A 20,689-nucleotide genomic window follows, 5' to 3' on the forward strand; every position below is an offset into this window, starting at 1 on the left:
TTATTGGTCCCTTGGTTGAGAAGATTGGATCGCTCCATTCTCCGTAACACTTTGTCTATCATGTCTTGACATTTCTTGAGAGCTAGAGATGACTTCAATCTTCTTCGTTATGTGTTGTTCTTTTGGCACCCATTTGTATCTACATCGTGTGATTAGCATGTCTTTGCAGATATCCTTTGCCTGGACTGTGACATTGTCCTTGATTTTGCCTTTTGTGAAATTGCGATTATTTTCAAGCTGAAGTTGTTTGCTTGAAGAATGTTTACCTGGCATCTTTGGTAGCCAGATTCTCCAATTTCCTTGATAGTAACCTTGTGCTTGAAGAATTGTAGATGGCATTGCTTTTGGGGATGCTTTTTGAAACCTTTATCCACCACATAAACCGAGGTCTGTGGTTTTGGTAACCAAAGTTTCTTTTGACCCTCATAATAGCCTTGCTCTGCTAAGCTGTAGTGGGAGGCTATCCATCCCACGTGTTTACCTTTCGTCAATTGGCTAGGACCATTTATCCATATTGGATCCTTGACCTTTATTTCTTCAGCTTTAATGTAGACCTTTGAAAACCTTTGGCGGCGGTGATCTCGCAGTGTATTTCGGTTGAAAGATTTTCTTTGGAGTCCGCCTTTCATGTGTAAGCATGTGGCCAGTTGATATAGAAGCTCTGTCTTGAACTTTTTGGGGTTGGATTGAAGACTCTGATTTAAGGGGCTGCTTCTGTTGGTAGGACATTTGTGGGCTCATTTTGGCTTTGCCTTTGTCGGCAACCGATAATCTTGGAGCGGTTGTAGGCTGGCTTTCTGAAAAGCTAGTCGTGATGGCCATCGTTGAAAATTCAGGTTCTTCTGCCAATGTTTTTGCCCAATGCTTGGAAAAAATCAAATGTGTACTCATTTTGGAAGACTCCACTACTAGGAATTTGTCTTTAACTATCTTTGACCGTAGTTTAAGGATAGCTTTTGCAATCCCTAAACTTGTGACGGCTATTCCAAGTAATATAGGAACCTGTACTTGAATTTCATACAGTTCTGGCTTACCTAGAAGTAACCATAGCCCATAAGACATGACATTAGTCGTGGCAGTGCAATCTATCTCTGCTGTAAAGTTGAATTTCAATTTCTCATACACATCCAACGAGAATTTAATCTTCTTGTTGGCTGCCAAGTAGTTGATGTCCTCGTTGCTTTCGGTACTTTTCTTGGACTTTTGTGACTTGAAGGCTTTGTCATCCTCTTGTATGTTGAACTTCTTTGTCATTTGACTGGTTGTAGCATGTCCCAAGTGCTTACTATCTTCTGTTGTTGCTGCTTGTTGGTGTTCATTGCTAGTTTCTGACTGTGACGCCTTGATTCTTGATTTCAGAAGCTCTCTGTCACTATTTACTTCTTCTAGCACTTGAAGGTCATTCAATGGTGACTTTTCTTCTTGGAAATGTTTTGAAGCTTGTGTAGCAGGATGTTGAGGTTGATTCTCTTCTTCTAATGCAATGGTCTCCGTGGCCTTTGGTTTCCATTGTTCCATGGGTTTTTGTAGAGTCTCTTTCATTCATATCCTGTATTGCTTGTCCTTGGTAGTCAATCTTGGACTCGGTCATTTCCTATTCTTCTGTGGGTTCTAAAACTTCAGCTACATCTTCTTTTAGCTTCTCATACTCTTTGATTTGTTCAATCGCCAATGAAGAGTCCACAGTAGAGAATTTATTTGGGACTTTCAGCTTCATCCATTGATTCTATTTGCATGTCTTCCACTTGTGACGTGGCACTAAGATTTTTTGTTACCTCTGCCACCTCTTCTTGTGTTGGCTCACTATCGTCAGATCTTGGTTTCTTTTGCTCTCGAACCTTGAACTGCGAGCTTCATCTTTATCCTCTTGTGGATGCTTTGACTTGTCCTCACTGAGGTTTCTTAAACGATCTTGAATCAGCTGATTCAATTGATCTTTTTTGAAAGCCTGATTCTCTATGATAATGTCGTTGACACCCTTGACTTCAAGCAATTGTGTCTTGAGCCTATCTTTTGTGCTCTGTGACAAGATCTGCTTCTTTTCTTGTTGGGGATTCTTTCTTCCATTCCCTTGTTGTTACTGTCTGAGCTTTGCTTTTGGCTTGTTGCTTCTTCTTTTCCATGTAGAGCTTTGCTGGGCAGTCCTTCACTAAATGACCAATGGCACATTGGTCGCAATATCTTGTTATCTCAACATGTGCACCCTTTGGACGAGGCATCTCTCCATAATACTATTGATAATGGTTTCCTGTGGTATCTAGATACATATATGACCTCTTCTTTGCATGCATGAACCTGTAGATTACGACTGACTTAGGTGTATCCACTGGCTTTGTCTCTTTATCCTTCATCGTCTTGTCCTTGAGAAGCTGAAAATAGCTTCCATTATTGCTTGCATACAAAATCAAATCACTATCCATGCTTTCTAGCAGTTGTAATGCTAATTCATCCATCAGTATATGGTCTTTGACATGGGGCTTCTGCATAGCCTTAGGGCTATGTTTCCGAGTTGATTTTGGCGAGTTCTGCACCGAGGGTGAAGATCGAACCGAATCTTTGTTTTCCGTTTCCCTTGATGGTGCTTTTGGACGGGGTCCAAGTATGTGACTTACAGGTTGCCCACAATTGCTAAACTCATCCATATTTTTCACATCGGCTATTTCATAGTGCCTATCGTATTTGTCGACCACAATGACATCTTGACCTGACCTTTTACATTGGGCATTGTGAATTTCCAGTGGTCTCTCCTCCGGCTCGGCATCTTCCAATGCTTCTTGAAATTCCACTTGGACTCCTGAAAAGGACACTACTTCTTGTAAAAATGGACTTCTAAATCCCACTCTTGAAGAGATAGGGTCTCTTTGTTGAGTTTAAACTCCCCCCATCCGAGAGGGTTTCATATCTGATGTTGGCATCTGTTTAATGCCTGATGATATGACTTCTTGTGCTTTGTTAAGTAGCTCTTGAGACTGAGCTAGTTCTTTTTGAAGTTGGGCTATCTTCATAGCTGGTACTTCTTATGCTGGTGCGGTGCACGAGACTCGTGTTGTGTCTTTCCATGTTGTGTCTTGTGTTGTGCCTTGTTGTGTGTCATGTGGCATGTCACTCATTTCTGCATTGACAGCTGTCGTTGTTAACTCTTCCAAGTGCGTAGTTAGAGGTAAACCCATGACGAGATGGTATACATTACCACCTTTAGACATGTAGTCTTCTCCTCTTGAGCCAAACGCTTCTGCTGTAAAGTAATGATTGTTTTCTACAGGAACTTCCTGACTTGTGACAGCCCTGTAGTATCGACCGTCTTCGTCTCCATAGAGGGTACCAATTTTCCGTTTTCCATCTTGTGCTTTGTACAGAAAACTACTTGGCGGATATGTGTAGATATCTGTAAGTTGATCTTTGTACAACATTTCTATCTCATTGTCGATGTATTTTCCGTGCCTCATGTAAATTGATCCCAGACAGTCTTCCATGAAATCTGGATGTGGGTGTAGTACATTCTTCGCTGTTTCAACTTCCACATATTGAGATGTCCGAGTTTCCTCTGTATCTTTCTTTGTCTTGATGTACAAATTCCGATTGACATCCTCATAGCATGGCAGTCCTTTGTAGTGGCCAATCAGATAGATCCAAATTTGCTCTCTTGTAATTTCTGTGGATGTACTTGAAGCTTTATCTCGGCTGGTCTGATTCCTTTGAGACGCCATTGCTTTCGTCTTGAGTCCCTTGTTGTATCTGTTCAGTGATAGCTCTAATTGCTTGCCTTAATGCTAATAAAAATTATTAGCACCCTTATGTCGGTCTTTTTTGCTTGAGGTCCTTTAGCTTTTGTGGATGCCTTAATCTGTGAGTTTTTTGAACTGGGCTTTGCTTGAACTTCTTGAACTTCTTAGCTCCCTTGCTTGCCAGGGTTGATACTGTCTTGTCTGGCTGCTTGCTTTTCCTAGAGCTTTTTAGCAGGCCTCGATCTAGTGGAAGCACTGTGATAAGTTATGCAACTTACCACTATACTGCAACGACTGCTCCCTTTGTAGCGATTCTTGAGTCGAGCTAACCTGTGTTCACTTTAGCACACAATCTGCAAAATTCTATTTAGCTGGCAAACTTTTTCACAATGAATGCAAAAATTCTTGATGTGCCTTTGACGGCCACACTTGTTCCGTGGGCTCGGAAGTGACTTTCAAGTTTGCTTTTAGCTGAACTAAACTTAAGCTAGCACAAGAGAACTATGCACAAGTCGCAGTGATTTGCTAGCAAAAATCTTGTGTTAAAGTTCTCCAAAACTTGCGACTGTTGTTGCAAAATCAAGAGTCCTTGCGTATGGTCTTACTGCTACCAGATTTGTGTATGGATGCTCGAATCTTACACTAGGCCTTAGTTAACTTTTACACCTTCCCGCAGGTGACCAATGGTTTTCCCAAAAGATAATTTCAATCTGCTAACTTAGCAGTCTTCAAAACCATGACCGTTTTCTCACAATTCTTTCGAACTGTCGGTTTTAGACACTCCTGACTTCCGGATGCATTTTGAGGCCTTAAACGATATTTTTTTCAAAGTTGAACTAAATGGTTGCCGTTGGCATATATTTAGTTCAAGTTTTTCTCTAAGATCTGTAGAGTGTGAACACTCTTGTATGGTCAAAATTACAGTTGGACCCTAAAACTGGCCTAGAGACATCCTACGCGTAGGATGTCTATATGCTCAGATTTTAACAAAATTTGGTCCAGAGACTCCCCTTAAGTCTAGCAACACAATGGTATGCTCAGAATTTTATTTGGACCTAAAAATGGCCTTGAGACATCCTACACGTAGGATGTCTTTTTGCTCAGAATGACTTGAAATTTTCACCACAGCTTCTCCTTGATGTGGTGTGCTCATAGGTTGGTTTGGAGTCCTAAATCAAGCTGGAGACATACTACGCGTAGTATGTCTAACTGCTCAGATTTTGTCCAAACTTGATCCCAAGATTCTCCTAGTGCTCAACAACCCAATGGTATGCTCAAAATTGAATTTGGATACCAATAGGTCAAGATTTGGGCTGCATAAGCTTCTAGTGCACTCCAAGAATAGGATGTCTAACAATTCTTGTCTTTGCTTGGTAAATAGGCCAAACAAGGTCCAAATTCACTTTTGAAAAAAGTTCTGGAATCCTTGAGACACTTAGAACCTCCCTATATGGATACAGTAGAATTTTGACCACTTTATGACCCTGGAGACATCCTATGCGTAGGATGTCTTTCTGCTCTGTTTCAGCTCAAACTTGCACTGTAGCTTCCCCTTGATGTACTAAACTCATAGCTATTTTTACTTTTTGATTCTGACACCTATAGGTTGGTCAAATGATCAAGAATCTGTTCCAAAAGCCCGATGTCTGTTCTGATAAATTCCAAAGTCAAATCAACTCCAAATTGGACCAAATTTGCTTAGGAGGTTTATCTAAGGCTATATGACAACATGGTATGGTCACGGTAGAATTTTGGTTTCAGAATTATGCAGTAGACATCCTACGCGTAGGATGTCTTTTTGCTCAGAATGAACCCAAACTTGGACCAAAGATTCCCCTAGTCTTCAACAACCCACTGGTATGCTTAGATTTGAGTTTGGATGTCAAAAGATCCCAAAACTAGCTATTCTTACCTTTTGTCCGTCCAAAAACGCTAAAGTCTGTTCAATCCTCACTTTCACTGACCCAAATGAGATGAAATTTATCACATGCACTCAATACAACATTTAGAACATGCCTATGGAGTCATCCTATGGTTTGGTCTCAAAATTAGGCCTTGGACACAATTTGGGTAGGATGTCTGGCAATTCTCATCTTTTGGCTTTAATTTGTCAAAATTTGTTCAAATTTCCACTTTCCAGGTGAAAATAGGGTAGAACCTACCTTCCAAACACACTGTAACCTCAGATTTTCAAAAAAGTGCCCAGATCACCCTGTAGACATCCTACGCGTAGGATGTCTACTGCTTTTTTTTCAGACTGAAGTGTCCCTAATGCTTCCTTATGCTCTCAGCAAGTGCAAGTATGCTTCACAATTGCAAAAACATGCAAAAATCACTCAATTTAAGCCTTTTCTGAAATTTTACGTTTTCTGACTCCGCCTTTTGGCTTTTGGTCAACAAAAATAGGGAAAAACACTCAAGTCAATATGTTACTAGGGTAAAATCTACCCTCTGAACCCATTGGTAACCTCAGTTTCCCCAAATTCCCTGCCAAAAGTACCCTGGAGACATCCTACGCGTAGGATGTCTACTGTCTTAAACTGCAATTTTTTTTTGGCATTAGTATTTCCTATGCTCTGTAGAGCCCTCAACAATAATCACAGAAACGTTTGGACTTCAAATCAGCTTCCAAACACAATTTACCGTCTTTCCTACTTAGCGTTTTTCACTTCTCTGATGAGCCTAACAGCAAATAAGACATGCATAAAGTACTCTAGATCAGCAATCAAGATATCCTACTTACCCTACTCCTACTCATCAATGTGGGATGGTGATTTTGATGTCTTGGTTGCTTCCTAGCCTCACACGGACTCTCAAGTCAACCTACCACCACATCTACCACTCCAACTCCTACTCTCTACACCACAACCTACTACTACCTAATACTACCTAAGACGGAAGATCCAGGCTAGACACACGCTCCCTAGACTCCTCCTAAGACCTAGAGAGTCCACCACCCTCTGATCCTATCTAAATGTAAACTAGTACTCTGGCAAGCCAAAGGGACCTCTATCCTCAAGGACTAGTCTCGGCCACCTACTTAGGGCCCTCGTCCCCGGCAACGGTGCCAATGTTGGACGGATACGCCGCGACGGACGTCAGCATAGCAAGAACTCACCTAACATATAATTGTCAACTGAGGACGGAGCCGACCCGCAGGCGTGTGAACGTAAGCAAAGGGTGTCAACCTCTACTCAACCGACTAATGACTACTTCCTACAGAGATATCAAATCTGCATGCCATCGGTTCTGTGAATGTGAGAGTCTCCTATGATGCTACCGCAAGCCAAAAGCCCATTAGACGTTCTCGAAACGTTACGAAACTTGAGGGATATCCTATCAACACCAATAGGCCACTCTCCCTAAGGTCCGTGACCAAAAAAACCTACCCAATACCCTCCGTGCAGAAAACGCATAGGATGTCTAGCCGGTTTTTGCAGGTCGACGTTTCCGAAAACTAAAGTGCCTGATGTGTAGCTCTACTCACTCTGATCGCGTGGATATGCTGAAATGCAAAAACGGACAACAGTTACTCACCGAAACTCCAAAAGTAGCTCGCGGGTGAATCTGCCTAAACACAGACGAACGCGCGTGATGTAAGCATCAACGCGTAGCTCTCCTCGTGGGCAACACACTGCTACTCTTCGTTTACGATTCCGACCACCGTAGCTCCTGTAGCGCACACACACACTCTCTCTGGCATAATAATCAATATCTAATTCTCCTAAATGATTTTCTCATATTAAATTGATCATTTAATGTGGGGAAGGCCAGGGGAGAAAAAGCTAGAATATTGGTTAAGCTAGCAGACCGGCCACAGTAGGGATCCAAAGGAGGGAAAATAGGGATCCAAAGGGGGGGGCCATCTGCAAAAGAGCCATGTGCAACAATGGGCTAAAAAGACCCTAAAGTTCAGCCCATTAAGACTTCCAAAATGCTAAGGTTCCAAAATTCAAAGGTTGTGTCCAAAGGTCAACCCTAGGGAAAATTGGATGCTTTGTGTGTGCCCTAAAAGTCTTTGCACATCCCTACATGGGAGGGGGCGAGCCCTAAAGGTAGGGGATGAGAGAGAAAGCCACACACACACACACAGGCTCCCTTTACACAAAGGGAATGAGGGACACATGCCAGCTCCCTAGGCCAGATGCCCACAAGGTGTGCCCAATTTCTATTGGATGACCCTTGAAGTGGACCAATGAGAATTAAGCTAGAGTAAATCTAGTTTAATTAATTTAAAAACATTTAATAAAAGAAACCAATGAGAATTAAGTCTCCTAGAAGACTATTGGGCAGTCTCCCAAGGGGTCCAATGAGCATTCAGGAGCCCCATGGCTTGCCTGATTCCTATTGGCCAGGAGGCAAAGGGGTCCAATGAGAGTTTAGTTTAATTATTTAATTACCTAAAGCTCTCACAAAAGGGGAAAGGGAGACACATGTCAGAAGGCTATCACTTATGCTGCTTAATTATAATTGGCTTGACTTGGGGAGGGCCAATGAGGCTTCAGCAAGAGCAATTAGCAAGAGGGCTCGCCCAAGAGAGAGAGGGGGCTGATTTTTGCAAGGCATTATCACACACACACTCACACAAGCTCATGTGTGAAGAAAGAGAAGACTATCTCTTCCCAAGCTTTAATGGAGAACTCATCACCTACTCCAAGCTTGTGAGATAGAAGCCTACATCAACACTCTCTTGGCATGTGGATGCAAATCCAACCAAGAGCCAAGGTTCAATGCATGCTCATCTCCTCTACCAAGCTAATTACTAAGCTAAGCTATGCTACATATGAGTGATTATGTGAGGAGATGTACATCTTTCTCGTAAGATACTCCTTCCTCTCTATCTACTCTCATACCCTGCTAGCTCTCACCATCTTCGAAGGTGTGTGAGGTCTTGGGTCTGAGAACGGGGATAATTCAAGTTGTGTTTGTTAAGTGTTTTGCTTAGTGCATGAAGTTTCCATCTTCATTGCACTAGCTAGTTTTGAAGGAACACAAAGAATTGTATTGTACAATGTCTCTCTTGATGGGAGAAACCATAATACAAAGCCTTTTGGAGGGGGGACCGGCTCCATGAAAATCCGGTCCTCAACTGTTGTCAATAGCTTAATTTCTCTCTCTTTTGAAAGTATTGTCGATGCTATCTAACTAGGTGTTATGCTTTTTGTTGCTCTCTCCACCCAAGCACTCTTGTAATTCTCATTAGGAATCTATTCTAATGAAATGCCCACTATGTTCATGCTAATTTCCGCTACACATAAGTTATTAGGCCATTAAATGTTACATTGGTATCAGAGCTCAAGGTTTCTCTTTTCTTGCTCAAGAAGGGAGGTCCTCAAGCTAGCTACAAATGGTTGGTATTATTAATTGCCTGTGAGTAAGTAGAATAGGGATTTTTCAACGTTGTAGTGCGCCTGCCTTCGTGCAGTTAACGGGGCATCACCGTCGAGAGCTATGGTCTTAATAGTGGAGTCCTACGGGGCTTGCCTACGGCTTAACCACTATTGAGCTATTAGAAGCTTGACAGGAGCCGGTGCTGTTTTGGTGTCGAAAGACCCTCTCTTCTATTCCTTGCAATTAATGGTATTCGAGCCGCGGGTACAGTAGCTCGAGTGCTTTTTCTAAAGGGGTAAAGAGGAGTAGCAACTAGGGCTTGAAGTGCCAAAGTACACCTAAAAAGTTTACACCTAAAAGTTGTTAGAATGGCTGACAATAGTAAAGAGAGTGAAATTAATGTTGATAACTTTGATTTTGCTCATGAGCAAGCTACTAATGATGCTTCAATGCTTGTTAACTATCTTGTTTCTAGGCTTCAACAAGCCATGGGCAATCCATCTCTCCAAAGTGAAGTGCAACGGCAGCTCCGTGCTCACAGGATTCTCCAAGCTCATCACCATGACGAGAGAACACCTAGGAAGCCTCCTTGTGAGACTACCAAAAGAGGTCTCTCTCCGATTCGGGAAGAAGAAGAGAATCCATATGAAGGGCTCAAGAATTTACTTCTTGATGATGCATCTCCTTCCCAAAGGAGAACTCAAGAGCCTCCACCGAAGGAACGAGAAAGAAGCGAGTCTCCCGCCACCTCGGCGGAGATGGCTCCACGAAGACAACGGGCTAAACGCTCTCCATCACCACCAAAGTGGAGAAGACCATCACACTCTTCTCCACGCCATAATTCAAAGAGGGATGATAAAAAGCAAGAGAAGAAAAAGGCGAGAAAGAGGACACCCTCTTCTCCATATTCTTCATCCTCTTCCTCTTATGAAATCTATGGTGAAGACGACAAAGATCAAGACAAGAAAAAGGTGAGAAAGAGGTCACCCTCTTCTCCACCTTCTTCAAATTCTTCACCTTCTGAAGAAAGTGATGGTGCAACCTTTGAACCATCAAAAAGAAGAGGCTATAGGAAATCCTATGCCGCATGGAAGAGGTCGTGCAAGTTGAAGAAATTCAAAGAGGGAGGGAAGAGCATCTCTTTCCTTACCTATGATGGTACCTTTGGTGCTACGGACAAAGTCTTGGCCTTTATCCAACAATTCGATGCGGCGTTTGGAGATGAGGGCTTCACGGAGTCCTCTAAGCTACGCCATATAGCTATGCACTTTCAAAAGTCCGGCAGACAATGGTGGTCTAGCCTACGAGCCAACAGTGAAGCTCCATGAACATGGAAAGCTTTAAGAGCTTCCTTATGAAGCAGTTTTTGGCCACGGATGCCAAAGACAAAGTACTCACCGAATGGCGAAGCTTAAAGCTCTCTCCCAATGAATCTATCCACAAATATGTAGACAAGTTTTGGGACCTACAACTCAAAGCCACTGTTTTCAAAAAGTTGGATTTTGGAGAGCAAAAGCAACAATTTTGTGCGGGCTTAACCGAAGAAATGGCGGAGTATGTCAACTCCCAAAGACCACGTACCATATCGGCGGTAATACATCACACTATGGTCGCCTCTCGAATCAATTTCCAAACGGGGGCAAAAAGAAATAATAAGCCCCCGGAAAACAAGGGTTCCAATGAGCCTAAGGGGAAGGACAATGTCCAAAAGTCTCCTAAAGGCAACTCCAACAAAGCTAAAGAGAAGGGAGTTTACAAAGGTAAGAATAAACTCTCTCCTGAAGAGCTTGAGCGTTATCGTAAGGATAACCGGTGTTTCAAGTGCGGCGAACAAGGGCATGCGTACCGCGCTTGTCCCCAAAAGAACAACCGCCAAGATCCTCCTAGAGCTTCCTTGGTTGAAATCCAAGAGGAGGAGACTCACCAAACTCACCACAAAGGATCTCCTCTATGCCATGCTTGGGTAAAGGTAAGAGAACATGATGTTTTTATTCTCTTTGACCCTGGTTCTACTCACAATTTTATATCTATAGAGTTGGCCACCAAGCTAGGAATACAATCCTACGGGATGGGAGATGTCCTACCCGCAGACAGTGCCTTCAAGGGGCAAGAAGCTTCAGTCACTCCCTTAATCGGGAAATTGAGGCTTCATGTCCAAGGCTATGTGGAAAAAGAGGACTTCTTTATCTCTCCTCTTAAGCATGAGGATGTAATCCTAGGGGCACCATGGTTTGACCGCCTGGCTGCCGATGTTAAATTTCCTGAAAGGAGAATCTCCTTTAAGTTCAGGGAAAAAGACATGTATATAGATGCTAAGGAAATGGGTAACACCATCCCCATTGTACATACACAAGCTTTCAACAAGTCAATAAAGAGCTCTATTTCTGTGTACATGATTTTTGTTAAAGACTCTCAAAATGAACCTAATGCTTTAGCAAAAGAAAATAAAAGCAACCAAAAGGAATTAGAGTTATCCAATTTTCTCAAGGGGTTTCAAGATGTTTTTATTGACGACATCTCTTGTGAGCTACCTCCTAAACGAGGTAATGATGACCATGCAATTGAACTTCTTTCAGGAAGTTCACCGCCCAATAAACCTCCTTATAGAGTTTCTCAAGCTCAACAAGAGGAGATTATGCGGCAAGTGCACGAGTTAGTTGAGAAGGGTATGGTTAGGCCAAGCTCATCTCCATTTTGCTCACCTGTGCTATTAGTGCAAAAGAAAGACGGCACATATCGTATGTGTGTCGACTATAGAGCACTAAATAGGATCACTATCAAGAATAGGTTTCCCGTTCCACGGGTAGAAGACCTATTTGATAAGCTACAAGGATCGACCTACTTCAGTAGGGTTGACCTAAAAAGTGGCTATCATCAAATAAGGATAGTTGATCAAGACATTGTAAAGACCGCATTTCGTACTACATTTGGTCTTTACGAATACATTGTCATGCCTTTTGGCTTGACCAATGCACGAGCCACATTCAACCGCTTGATGGAGAAGCTGTTCAGGCCTCATCGAACCTTCAATGAAGTGTTCTTTGATGATATTATCATCTACTCTAATTCATTGGAGGAACACAAGCAACACCTCCAGGTAATATTTCAAGTTTTAAGAGAGATTAAACTTTATGTTAATCGAAAGAAAAGTGAAATTTTCTTGCAAGAGATTCAGTATTTAGGTCACATTATCTCTCAAGATGGCATCCAAATGGATCCATCCAAGTTAGAGGTAATAAAAGGATGGCCTAAACCAAGGAATCTTCATGAACTAAGAAGCTTCATAGGTATGTGTGCATACTATAGACGCTTCATAGAAAAGTTCTCACAAATTGCGGGACCATTACATGACCTAACAAAGAAAAGCGTTAGGTATACATGGTCTGCTAAGGAGAACAATGCTTTCGAAAAGCTTAAAGAAAAGCTTATCTCTCAACATGTGCTTACACTACCGGATCTCTCAAAACCATTTGAGGTCCAATGCAATGCTTGTGGTGATTGCCTTGGAGCTGTTTTGCTCCAAGAAGGGCGCGCCATAGGCTATGAGAGTCGAAGGCTCGACCCTATTGAGCAAGCTCTAGGCATATACGAAAAGGAACTCCTTGCAGTTCTACATGCCTTAGACTCATGGAAGCACTATTTATTGGGGACTCCTTTCATTCTGCGAACGGATCACCAAAGTCTTAAGTACTTCATGACGCAGACCAAGCTCTCCGACAAACAAATGAGGTGGGCAAATTTCCTTTCGCAATTTCATTTTCATATTGCTCACATTGCTGGCAAGCATAATCAAGTAGCTGATGCACTCTCAAGACGGCCGAGAGTGAATGCGGTTTCCATAGCAACTCACAATGATCTATCTTCAATGATAGATGAGTATGCTATTGATTCCGATTTTAGAGATGTGATTTCAGCCCTTGCATTAGGGAAGAAAGAAGAACCATTTACTTTACAAGATGGTTATCTTCTCTATGGCAATAGACTATGCGTTACTAACTCACTACGTGAGAAAGTAATGTATGAATCTCATGCTCCACCTTATGCGGGGCATAGAGGGATTCGGTCTACCTTAAAGGGAATTGAAACATATTTCTATTGGCCTACCATGAAAGTGAACATACAAGAGTATGTTTCCAAATGTGTGGTATGCCAAAAGACAAAATTTGATAGAGGGAAGCAACTTGGATTGCTTCAACCCTTGCCAATCCCTAATTCACCATGGGAGAGCATATCCATGGATTTTATCTTTGGATTGCCTAAGTCTATCCATGGGAATACGAGAATATGGACGATAGTAGACAGGTTTAGTAAACAAGCTCATTTTATACCTGTCAAAAAGACTATCAAAGCCCATCAAATGGCAACCCTCTTTATTTCACAAATTTTCACGTACCATGGCTTGCCCATGTCCATAGTGTCGGATAGAGATCCTAGAATGACTAGTAATTTCTGGAAGGGTCTCTTTGAGAATTTAGGAACAAGGCTAAACTTCTCTTCGGCCTATCATCCACAAACTGATGGCCAAAGTGAAATAGCTAACCTAACCATTCTCAATCTACTAAAAGCCTATGTAACGGAAGTAGATCAAAGATCCCAATGGGAGAAGTACTTACCCTTAGTGGAGTATGCTTACAATAACACTGTACATACTTCCACGGGAAAAGCACCTTTCGAGGTAATTGAGGGAAGATCAAAAAGTCCCTTGCTACTTAAGGTACATGGGAAGATCTTCGCTGCAGATTAGTATAGCCAAGACCTACAAGAATCTTTCCAAAAGATTAAGGATGCTATCTCTATCTCACAGCAAAGGCAAAAGGCTGCTGCTGACAAGCACAGAAGAGCCCAAGCCTTTAAAGAAAACGATTGGGTCTTGTTAAAGTTTCCCAAGGCTCGATTAAGGCACACAACGGGCAAGAATCCTACGGGTCACCAAAAGTACTATGCTAAATTAGCAAAAAGGTACTATGGTCCCTTTTAGATTCTTAGGCCAATCAATGAGATGGCCTATCAACTCAAGTTGCCCAATCATTGGCTCATACACAATGCTTTTCATGTGAGCCTATTAAAGCCTTACAAAGGAGAGCCACCTCAAGAACCAACTATTGAAGACCCACCGGAAATCGAGGACCAAGAAGAGGTGCTGCAGCCCGAGTCCATTCTCCGACATGAAGACAAGGTACTAAGAGGCGGTAAGACTATCCGACGATATCTTATTAAGTTTAAGAATTATCCTTTTGAAGATGCTAGATGGATGCAAGGCATACAGTTAAAGGATAACCTAAACCTTGTCAATGCTTACAATGCTTCCCAAGAGTAAGCAAATGTACAAAATGTTAAAAATGAACTTCATTTTTGTCTTATAAGACTCTCTTTTTCTTTATTTGTGCAAAATGAAGTAGTATGCATGCTTAGATCAAGTTTGTGGAGACGACGTCTCCCAAACACCAAGTACAGCTTGTCACTCTACTATGGAAGAGTGATAGGACTAATGTGCAGACATGCTTGCGGCAGCCTCAGGCTCTCAAGCGCCAAATGGACTAGTCATCCATTGTGGAATGATGTCGTAGAGTAACATAGGGATCCTCTACCCGCTAAGAAAAGGACTCATGAACGTGCTTTATCTTCTCTACACCATAGTCGAGGACGACTATGATTTCAAGAGAGAGGTAATGTCATAATAATCAATATCTAATTCTCCTAAATGATTTTCTCATATTAAATTGATCATTTAATGTGGGGAAGGCCAGGGGAGAAAAAGCTAGAATATTGGTTAAGCTAGCAGACCGGCCACAGTAGGGATCCAAAGGAGGGAAAATAGGAATCCAAAGGGGGGGGCCATATGCAAAAGAGCCATGTGCAACAATGGGCTAAAAAGACCCTAAGGTTCAGCCCATTAAGACTACAAAGCTTTAGGTTTTGGCTTATATACTAAGCCTTAGAAAACCTAATGTCCGACCAAAATGACCTTATTTGTCCCTAGGCTTCTATAGAGCTTAATTACAACACCGTGAGCTAGCTTTGCTCATCCAACAAGCATCTGTGGCCTAAATACAATTGCCGACTTAAAATATGAAGTTCCCGTAAACATTACAAAACCATAATGGCTCAAAATAATAATAACGGGATATTCGATGATGTCCATGAGCTTGTATCTTCACATTACAGCATCCATCTTCGTCTTCATCACTTCATCAACATCTTTATTTGGAATCTTTAGAGAATCTTTGAGGAATCTTTATGGAATCTTTGTGGAAGCGTTGTTGAAAGGTTGACCTAACATCGTTCCATAGGCTTTGCATAGTTCGTTGGAACCTTCTAGAGCTGTAAATGTCGGGGACAAGTCCCACTACAGTTTTGGCTCTCTTTGTAGGTGATTGTTCTGGAGGCGTATTCCCTCTAGTAGGACAATTGTTGTAAGTGCGTCCTGTTTGGAAGCATTCAAAGCATCAGGCTTCTTGCAGTAGGGCATCTGCTGACGTTGAGTTAAACAAGGTCTGACCACTTGAGGCGAGTTGTCATGAGAATTCCAAGAAGTGGTTCGTTGAGATCAAGGATTTTGTGTGTTGGTAGGTTGCGCTTTCGAAACAAACTCCAATTTTCCTTTCATAAGTTTGTTACCAACTGCAACATGGTCCATGAGTTCTTGCATGGTAGAAACTTGTTTAGAGAGACAATATTCTTGTAATGGTAATGGCAGTCCAATTGTATAGCGCTCGCATTGGTGCTCCAAGGGAATCTTGAAGAAAGACACCGGAAGGTAAACATCAAGGAACCTTAGGTTGTAGTCTTCGATGGTTTCCGTGGAAGCATTTTCAAGTTTCCCCATTCAGCCAGAATGTGTACCTTGAACAGGAAGGTCATGTAGCTTTGTGAAAAATTATTCTTGAAAGCTTGCCAAGTCCTTGGAGAATGCAGCCAGGTAGCAATTGAACTCCACAACTGCATCGCATTATCTTTGAGAAATCCCGCGGCTAGAGAGATCTTTTATTCTTCTGTGTAGTTCCCCAAGGCATAGATGAAACTATTGCAGGATCTGCAAGGCTTTCTTTCTGTCTTTCACTCCAAAAAAATTGAAAATTTTTACTATAGTTCCCCCATCCTTTGCCAACGGCGGTAGAGGCCGCGGTTGCACTGGGTCCACGTCAAGAGATTGAACCATGTTCAGGAAAACTCCACTGATCGAAATCTAAGACTGAGTTTGGGGGGGGGGGCAACGGCAGTGGAGGCCGCGGTTGCACTCGGTACTCGTCAAGAGATTGAACCATGTTCAGGAAAACTCCACTGATCGAAATCGAAGACTGAGTAGATTGTCGATTAGAAGCTCTTGTGCTTTCGGGTGTTGGAGGAGGAGGTATGGCAACAAGGGCGACAACATGTAATCCAAGTACTATTGAAAGCTTTGCAGAACTGGGAATTCTAATGAGGATGCTTTGAGAGAATGTCGCGAAGCTTGTCAAGGAGAAATTGCAGATACTCCGTGGAATCCAAAAACACCATCTTGCTCCGTCTATTCTTGGGAGGACCTCTATGCTTTTAGAAAAGCACACGACTGAAGCTTTGATACCCCTATAATTGGACGGGCACCACAGGCCAAGTGAAAAGAACAGATTGAGATAGAGGCTCAGCACTTCAGTCCACTGAACAGAAAGGCAGAGAGAATCCACATGAGGCACAAAGTGAGTTTTCCTTTTGGAGCGTCACGTGCACATCTAACCGTATGTGCATGCGGACAAGCTCTAACTCCTACTTATAGGGTTTAAGACAACCTAGGAAGTCTTCTGGCACTCTTGTGAGCTTGTACGTAGGATGTGCATGTCTAGGCACTTTAGCGTAGTTGCATACCCTCTGATTGCACACTAGCGTCTGCTTGCTAGTGCAGATTTTCTCTTTCTAAAATAGTGCAAAATTTTCTCTCCAGAAACAAAGATTTTCTCCAAAGGTGAATTTAAGAACAGTGGATGCTTTTATAGCACCAGAGGACCCGCAACAAGAGAAAAGGCAATTGCATAGATTATCACATGATTGCTTGAGCACTTAGATTTCAGATTTCAACTATCCGACCTTTGTACTTGATGTCGGGGCGCTGACAGCGGCAGTTCTGGGCCACCGACTTCGTGCACAGGAGTATACCGCTCTGAAATCTTCTCTCTATCTCCTTCATTCTCTCTTTAAGTTCAATTGTTTCAAGTTATTTTAAAGTGATAAGTGTTCCAAATTTTTGCAGATTGTAATTGTCATTGTGTTTCTGTCAGACCACTCACCGGAAGTAATTACAATGATCCTCTGCCTAACAAGAGCCCAAACCTATGCTCGACAAGTCTCCCTGCTCTTCGAAGGCTCATTTGTCAAAAGACCGCAGTGAAAGACTGTGGTTCTCTCTGTCTTTGCTTCCTCCATGAAGGATCTCATGAGGAGACATGATGTTTCTTTTCATTAACAGGTGTCTCAATGGACTCAGGTTGGTGATGGGGTGCCATGTGAGTATTTTGACAGCTCTAGTGTTCGTTAGCTCTAGAGGCAAGATAGCTCTTTGGACTCTCGCATTAAATGCGGGATCAAAGCTATGGAACCAACGTTGAAAGATTACCCACGCAGCCCCCAAAACCACAGGGCTTGTTTGAAGCACCTTGGCCACCGTATTTGGCCCTTCAAACTGTATCTGATATTATACCGGCCAAGAATCTGTATGTTGATTATCGTGCCCACCCCGGCTGGCAGACAAGCCTTCACCAAATCCTCAATTTTCCTTCTGCTCAGACGCCTGCTGACAATGCTGTGAATGACTGAGATGGCTGACCTTAGCTAGGAGGCTCGCTTCTCCTTCCACGACAGAGAAAGTGGAATGGTGGGCTTGGTGGGGCGGGCAAAAGAGAGGGGGGCAGGGGCAACAGAGTTCGTGCGGAGAGGCTGAGCTGCTGCAAGTGTGTGTGTACGTGCGTGAAGTGTATGTCATGTACATGGCTGGGTGAGTATGACAGTATATGCTCGAATGTGTGTCTGAAAGAGTGTGTGGCATGATGTGCATGGAAGCGATAGTGAGAGAACGGGCTGAGGGGTTGGGGGAGGAGGAGGCGGGCGCAGGAATGAAAGGGGGTTAGGGGGGGGTTGCTAGCGGAGTGCACACCGAGCCATCCTCGTATACAAGCTCTCTATTGTTTTTCCTTAAAGATGGATTCTACTTCATTGTTGTCTGTCTGGATTGAGGGACTGCTGCAGGTCTTCTATAAAGATGAAATCACAGCTGTGTTTCACGATGTTGCAAGTAATGTGTGTGCATCTACCTTCACTTATAACCTGCATTTGTGAAAAATCATAATGTTGAGAAGTATGTTTTTGTGATCTTGTGCTGTCTTCAGGAGCAACTAACCAATTGACGAGGGTGTTGGCGGCAGAGTGGGTGAAGGACAGCATACTTGTAAATGCAGTGGCACCAGGGGTCATAGATACTGAGTCACAGGTAATTATGAGTGATTCATATGAATCTATCATGAGTCAAAGTCATGCTTTTAGTGTAATATAGACGCCATGTAGCCACCCTTTGCATCCTTTGAATATAAAAACCCTGCAAACATCTAAAAAGTACACGTGAAAAGTTAAGATTTTGCATTCAAATTTTCTGCTTTGCAAGCTCAAGTAATGGCGCATTTTAAAAATTCCGGCCAAAATACTATTAAACAGCTCTCTGTCATTATAATTTTTGGCCTGGCAGAGGAAGATGGGGGCAAAATATTTTGCTAATGATGTGATTTCTCTTTCAACTCAAAACTGATTATTTGTTTTGTTTTGTTCCTTTTTCCATGATTATTTGTTTTGTTTTATTCTTTTTCCCGGCTTTGTACTCTTTTCATACTGCACACAAAACCTACAAATCATTCATGATGGAAATATTTGCTTTTTGAAAAGAATTTATTTAAAAGTGGGCCATTCTAAAAAAAAATTCACTAGTAATGAACTATTGGATGAAATGTGGTCAGGTTGCAGAGAGTCATTCCAAGACGACAAGAGATATTCCCATGGAGCGAGCAGGGAGCCCAAGAGAGGCAGCTGCAGCTGTTGCCTTCTTCTGTCTTCCTTGCTCCTCTTTTTGCACTGGCCAAATCTTTATTGTTGATGGAGGTACGACAGTGCGTCCTGCCTTTGCACCCTCCAAAGCCACCACCGTTTCGGTCCCCTCTAAGGGGCGTTCCGCATCTCTTGGTTAGGAGGTCTGAAGTAGGCATCACTCCATCACCCTCGTGGTGATCACAGGATTAGGTTGTTAATTCCCAAATTCATCTAAGATGAGCTTATGCTTAAATTTGTATAGTACACTAGAAAGACTCCACCTCTCTAGCTAAACATCTGTCAAATATGAATCAAAGCTCTTCTTGGCACTTAAATTTTACCATTAACATACCGGTTTATGTACATTAATCTTTACATTTTAACAGTTTCGACCATTGATTTGACAATTGCAAATTTTTAGATAGGCTACAACTGTTTCAAGAACACATCAAAAATATGAAAGACATTAAAACTGCAAAGAGAGAGACTCTTAACCCAGAAATGAGGCGAACTTGCACTTCAACCTAGTGTTCATGTCAGCCTCATTCAATATGCATCAACGAACATATTAGACACTTGGAAAGAACAAAATTCCAGCCATGAAAGACTCACTCTACAACCAAGATCAACTCAAAACTCTCGTGTGTGTGAAGATTTGGTGTAGCCTTGATCTCATTGCACAGATATAGTGCTCTTTTGCCCTTTTAAAAACTCTAAATTGGCACTTCAATTCTTCATCGACACCATTTTTTGGGAGCTTCATAACTTCTTTACACAAGCCCAATTGGTTGTTTGAAGAGGGAAAGCCCTAATTGGTAACCTCATAGCCTTGAACATGGGGTTGGAATAGCACGAGGCTGCACTAGCACCTCCAATAAGAAAAGCAGTATCTCCTTCATTAGATGTTCAGAAGTGCTTCGTTTTTGCTCTACAAACTCATACTCAGCTCAGCTCGGCACTGTCGTGAGTATGGCATTTTGAGCTACTTTATGCTAAATTTGGCTTATTTTTGTCAATTTTATGGCCATTTTTAGACAAAAAAAAACCCTTTTTGCCTGTATAGAGCCCAAACATACGGAAAATCCCTTTGGGCTCAAATTACATGTTGAATCTCATCTTCCCACTTGGCAAACACTTTGGACTCATCTTTTACGGCCACACATGAAACTTGCTATTGTTGGCGGAGATCGTCCGCACTGAACTTTCTAGGCAAAACGAGCGTGCCACTTTGAAACACTTGACATTTGTACATTTTTAAAACAAATTATGCATATTTTATTGTGAGGAAACATGCCATAGTGCCACGTTTAGGGCCTCACCTCCTCGGTAAGGTATGTACATAATTACAACCATGGTAATTGTTTTCACGCATATGACACTATACATTGTAGAATTTGGTCCGGTGTATCAAAAGGCAAAAGAGTGAGGTGAACACTTAAATTCACATTGTAAACATGCTGCAGCACGACATCCACCCCCTCTAGACCTGCACATCCTCTGGCATGTGCCACAACAGTCGTTGGTAAGCATCAAAACTCGTTATCAAATAACATACGTTCACTTTTATTATCACCTTGCATACAGTTAGA

The 20,689-nt window shown here is 42.3% G+C and overlaps 1 protein-coding gene across 1 annotated transcript in view; it reads left to right on the plus strand.

Annotated features, from left to right (window-relative positions):
- Window positions 1-19,515, plus strand: part of LOC147459483 (tropinone reductase homolog At1g07440-like) — a 61,777-nt gene extending 42,262 nt beyond the window's left edge. Inside the window, exons 4-5 of the mRNA XM_086510742.1 lie at window positions 18,413-18,513; window positions 19,031-19,515. Coding sequence (XP_086366868.1) covers window positions 18,413-18,513; window positions 19,031-19,258 — 329 coding nt within the window. The 3' untranslated portion in view covers window positions 19,259-19,515. The remainder of the gene's footprint in view (window positions 1-18,412; window positions 18,514-19,030) is intronic.
- The last annotated feature ends 1,174 nt before the right edge of the window (window positions 19,516-20,689 follow it).

Source organism: Adiantum capillus-veneris, chromosome 4 (assembly GCF_014529385.1).
Source record: "Adiantum capillus-veneris isolate H3 chromosome 4, ASM1452938v2, whole genome shotgun sequence".
Lineage (NCBI taxonomy): Eukaryota > Viridiplantae > Streptophyta > Polypodiopsida > Polypodiales > Pteridaceae > Adiantum > Adiantum capillus-veneris.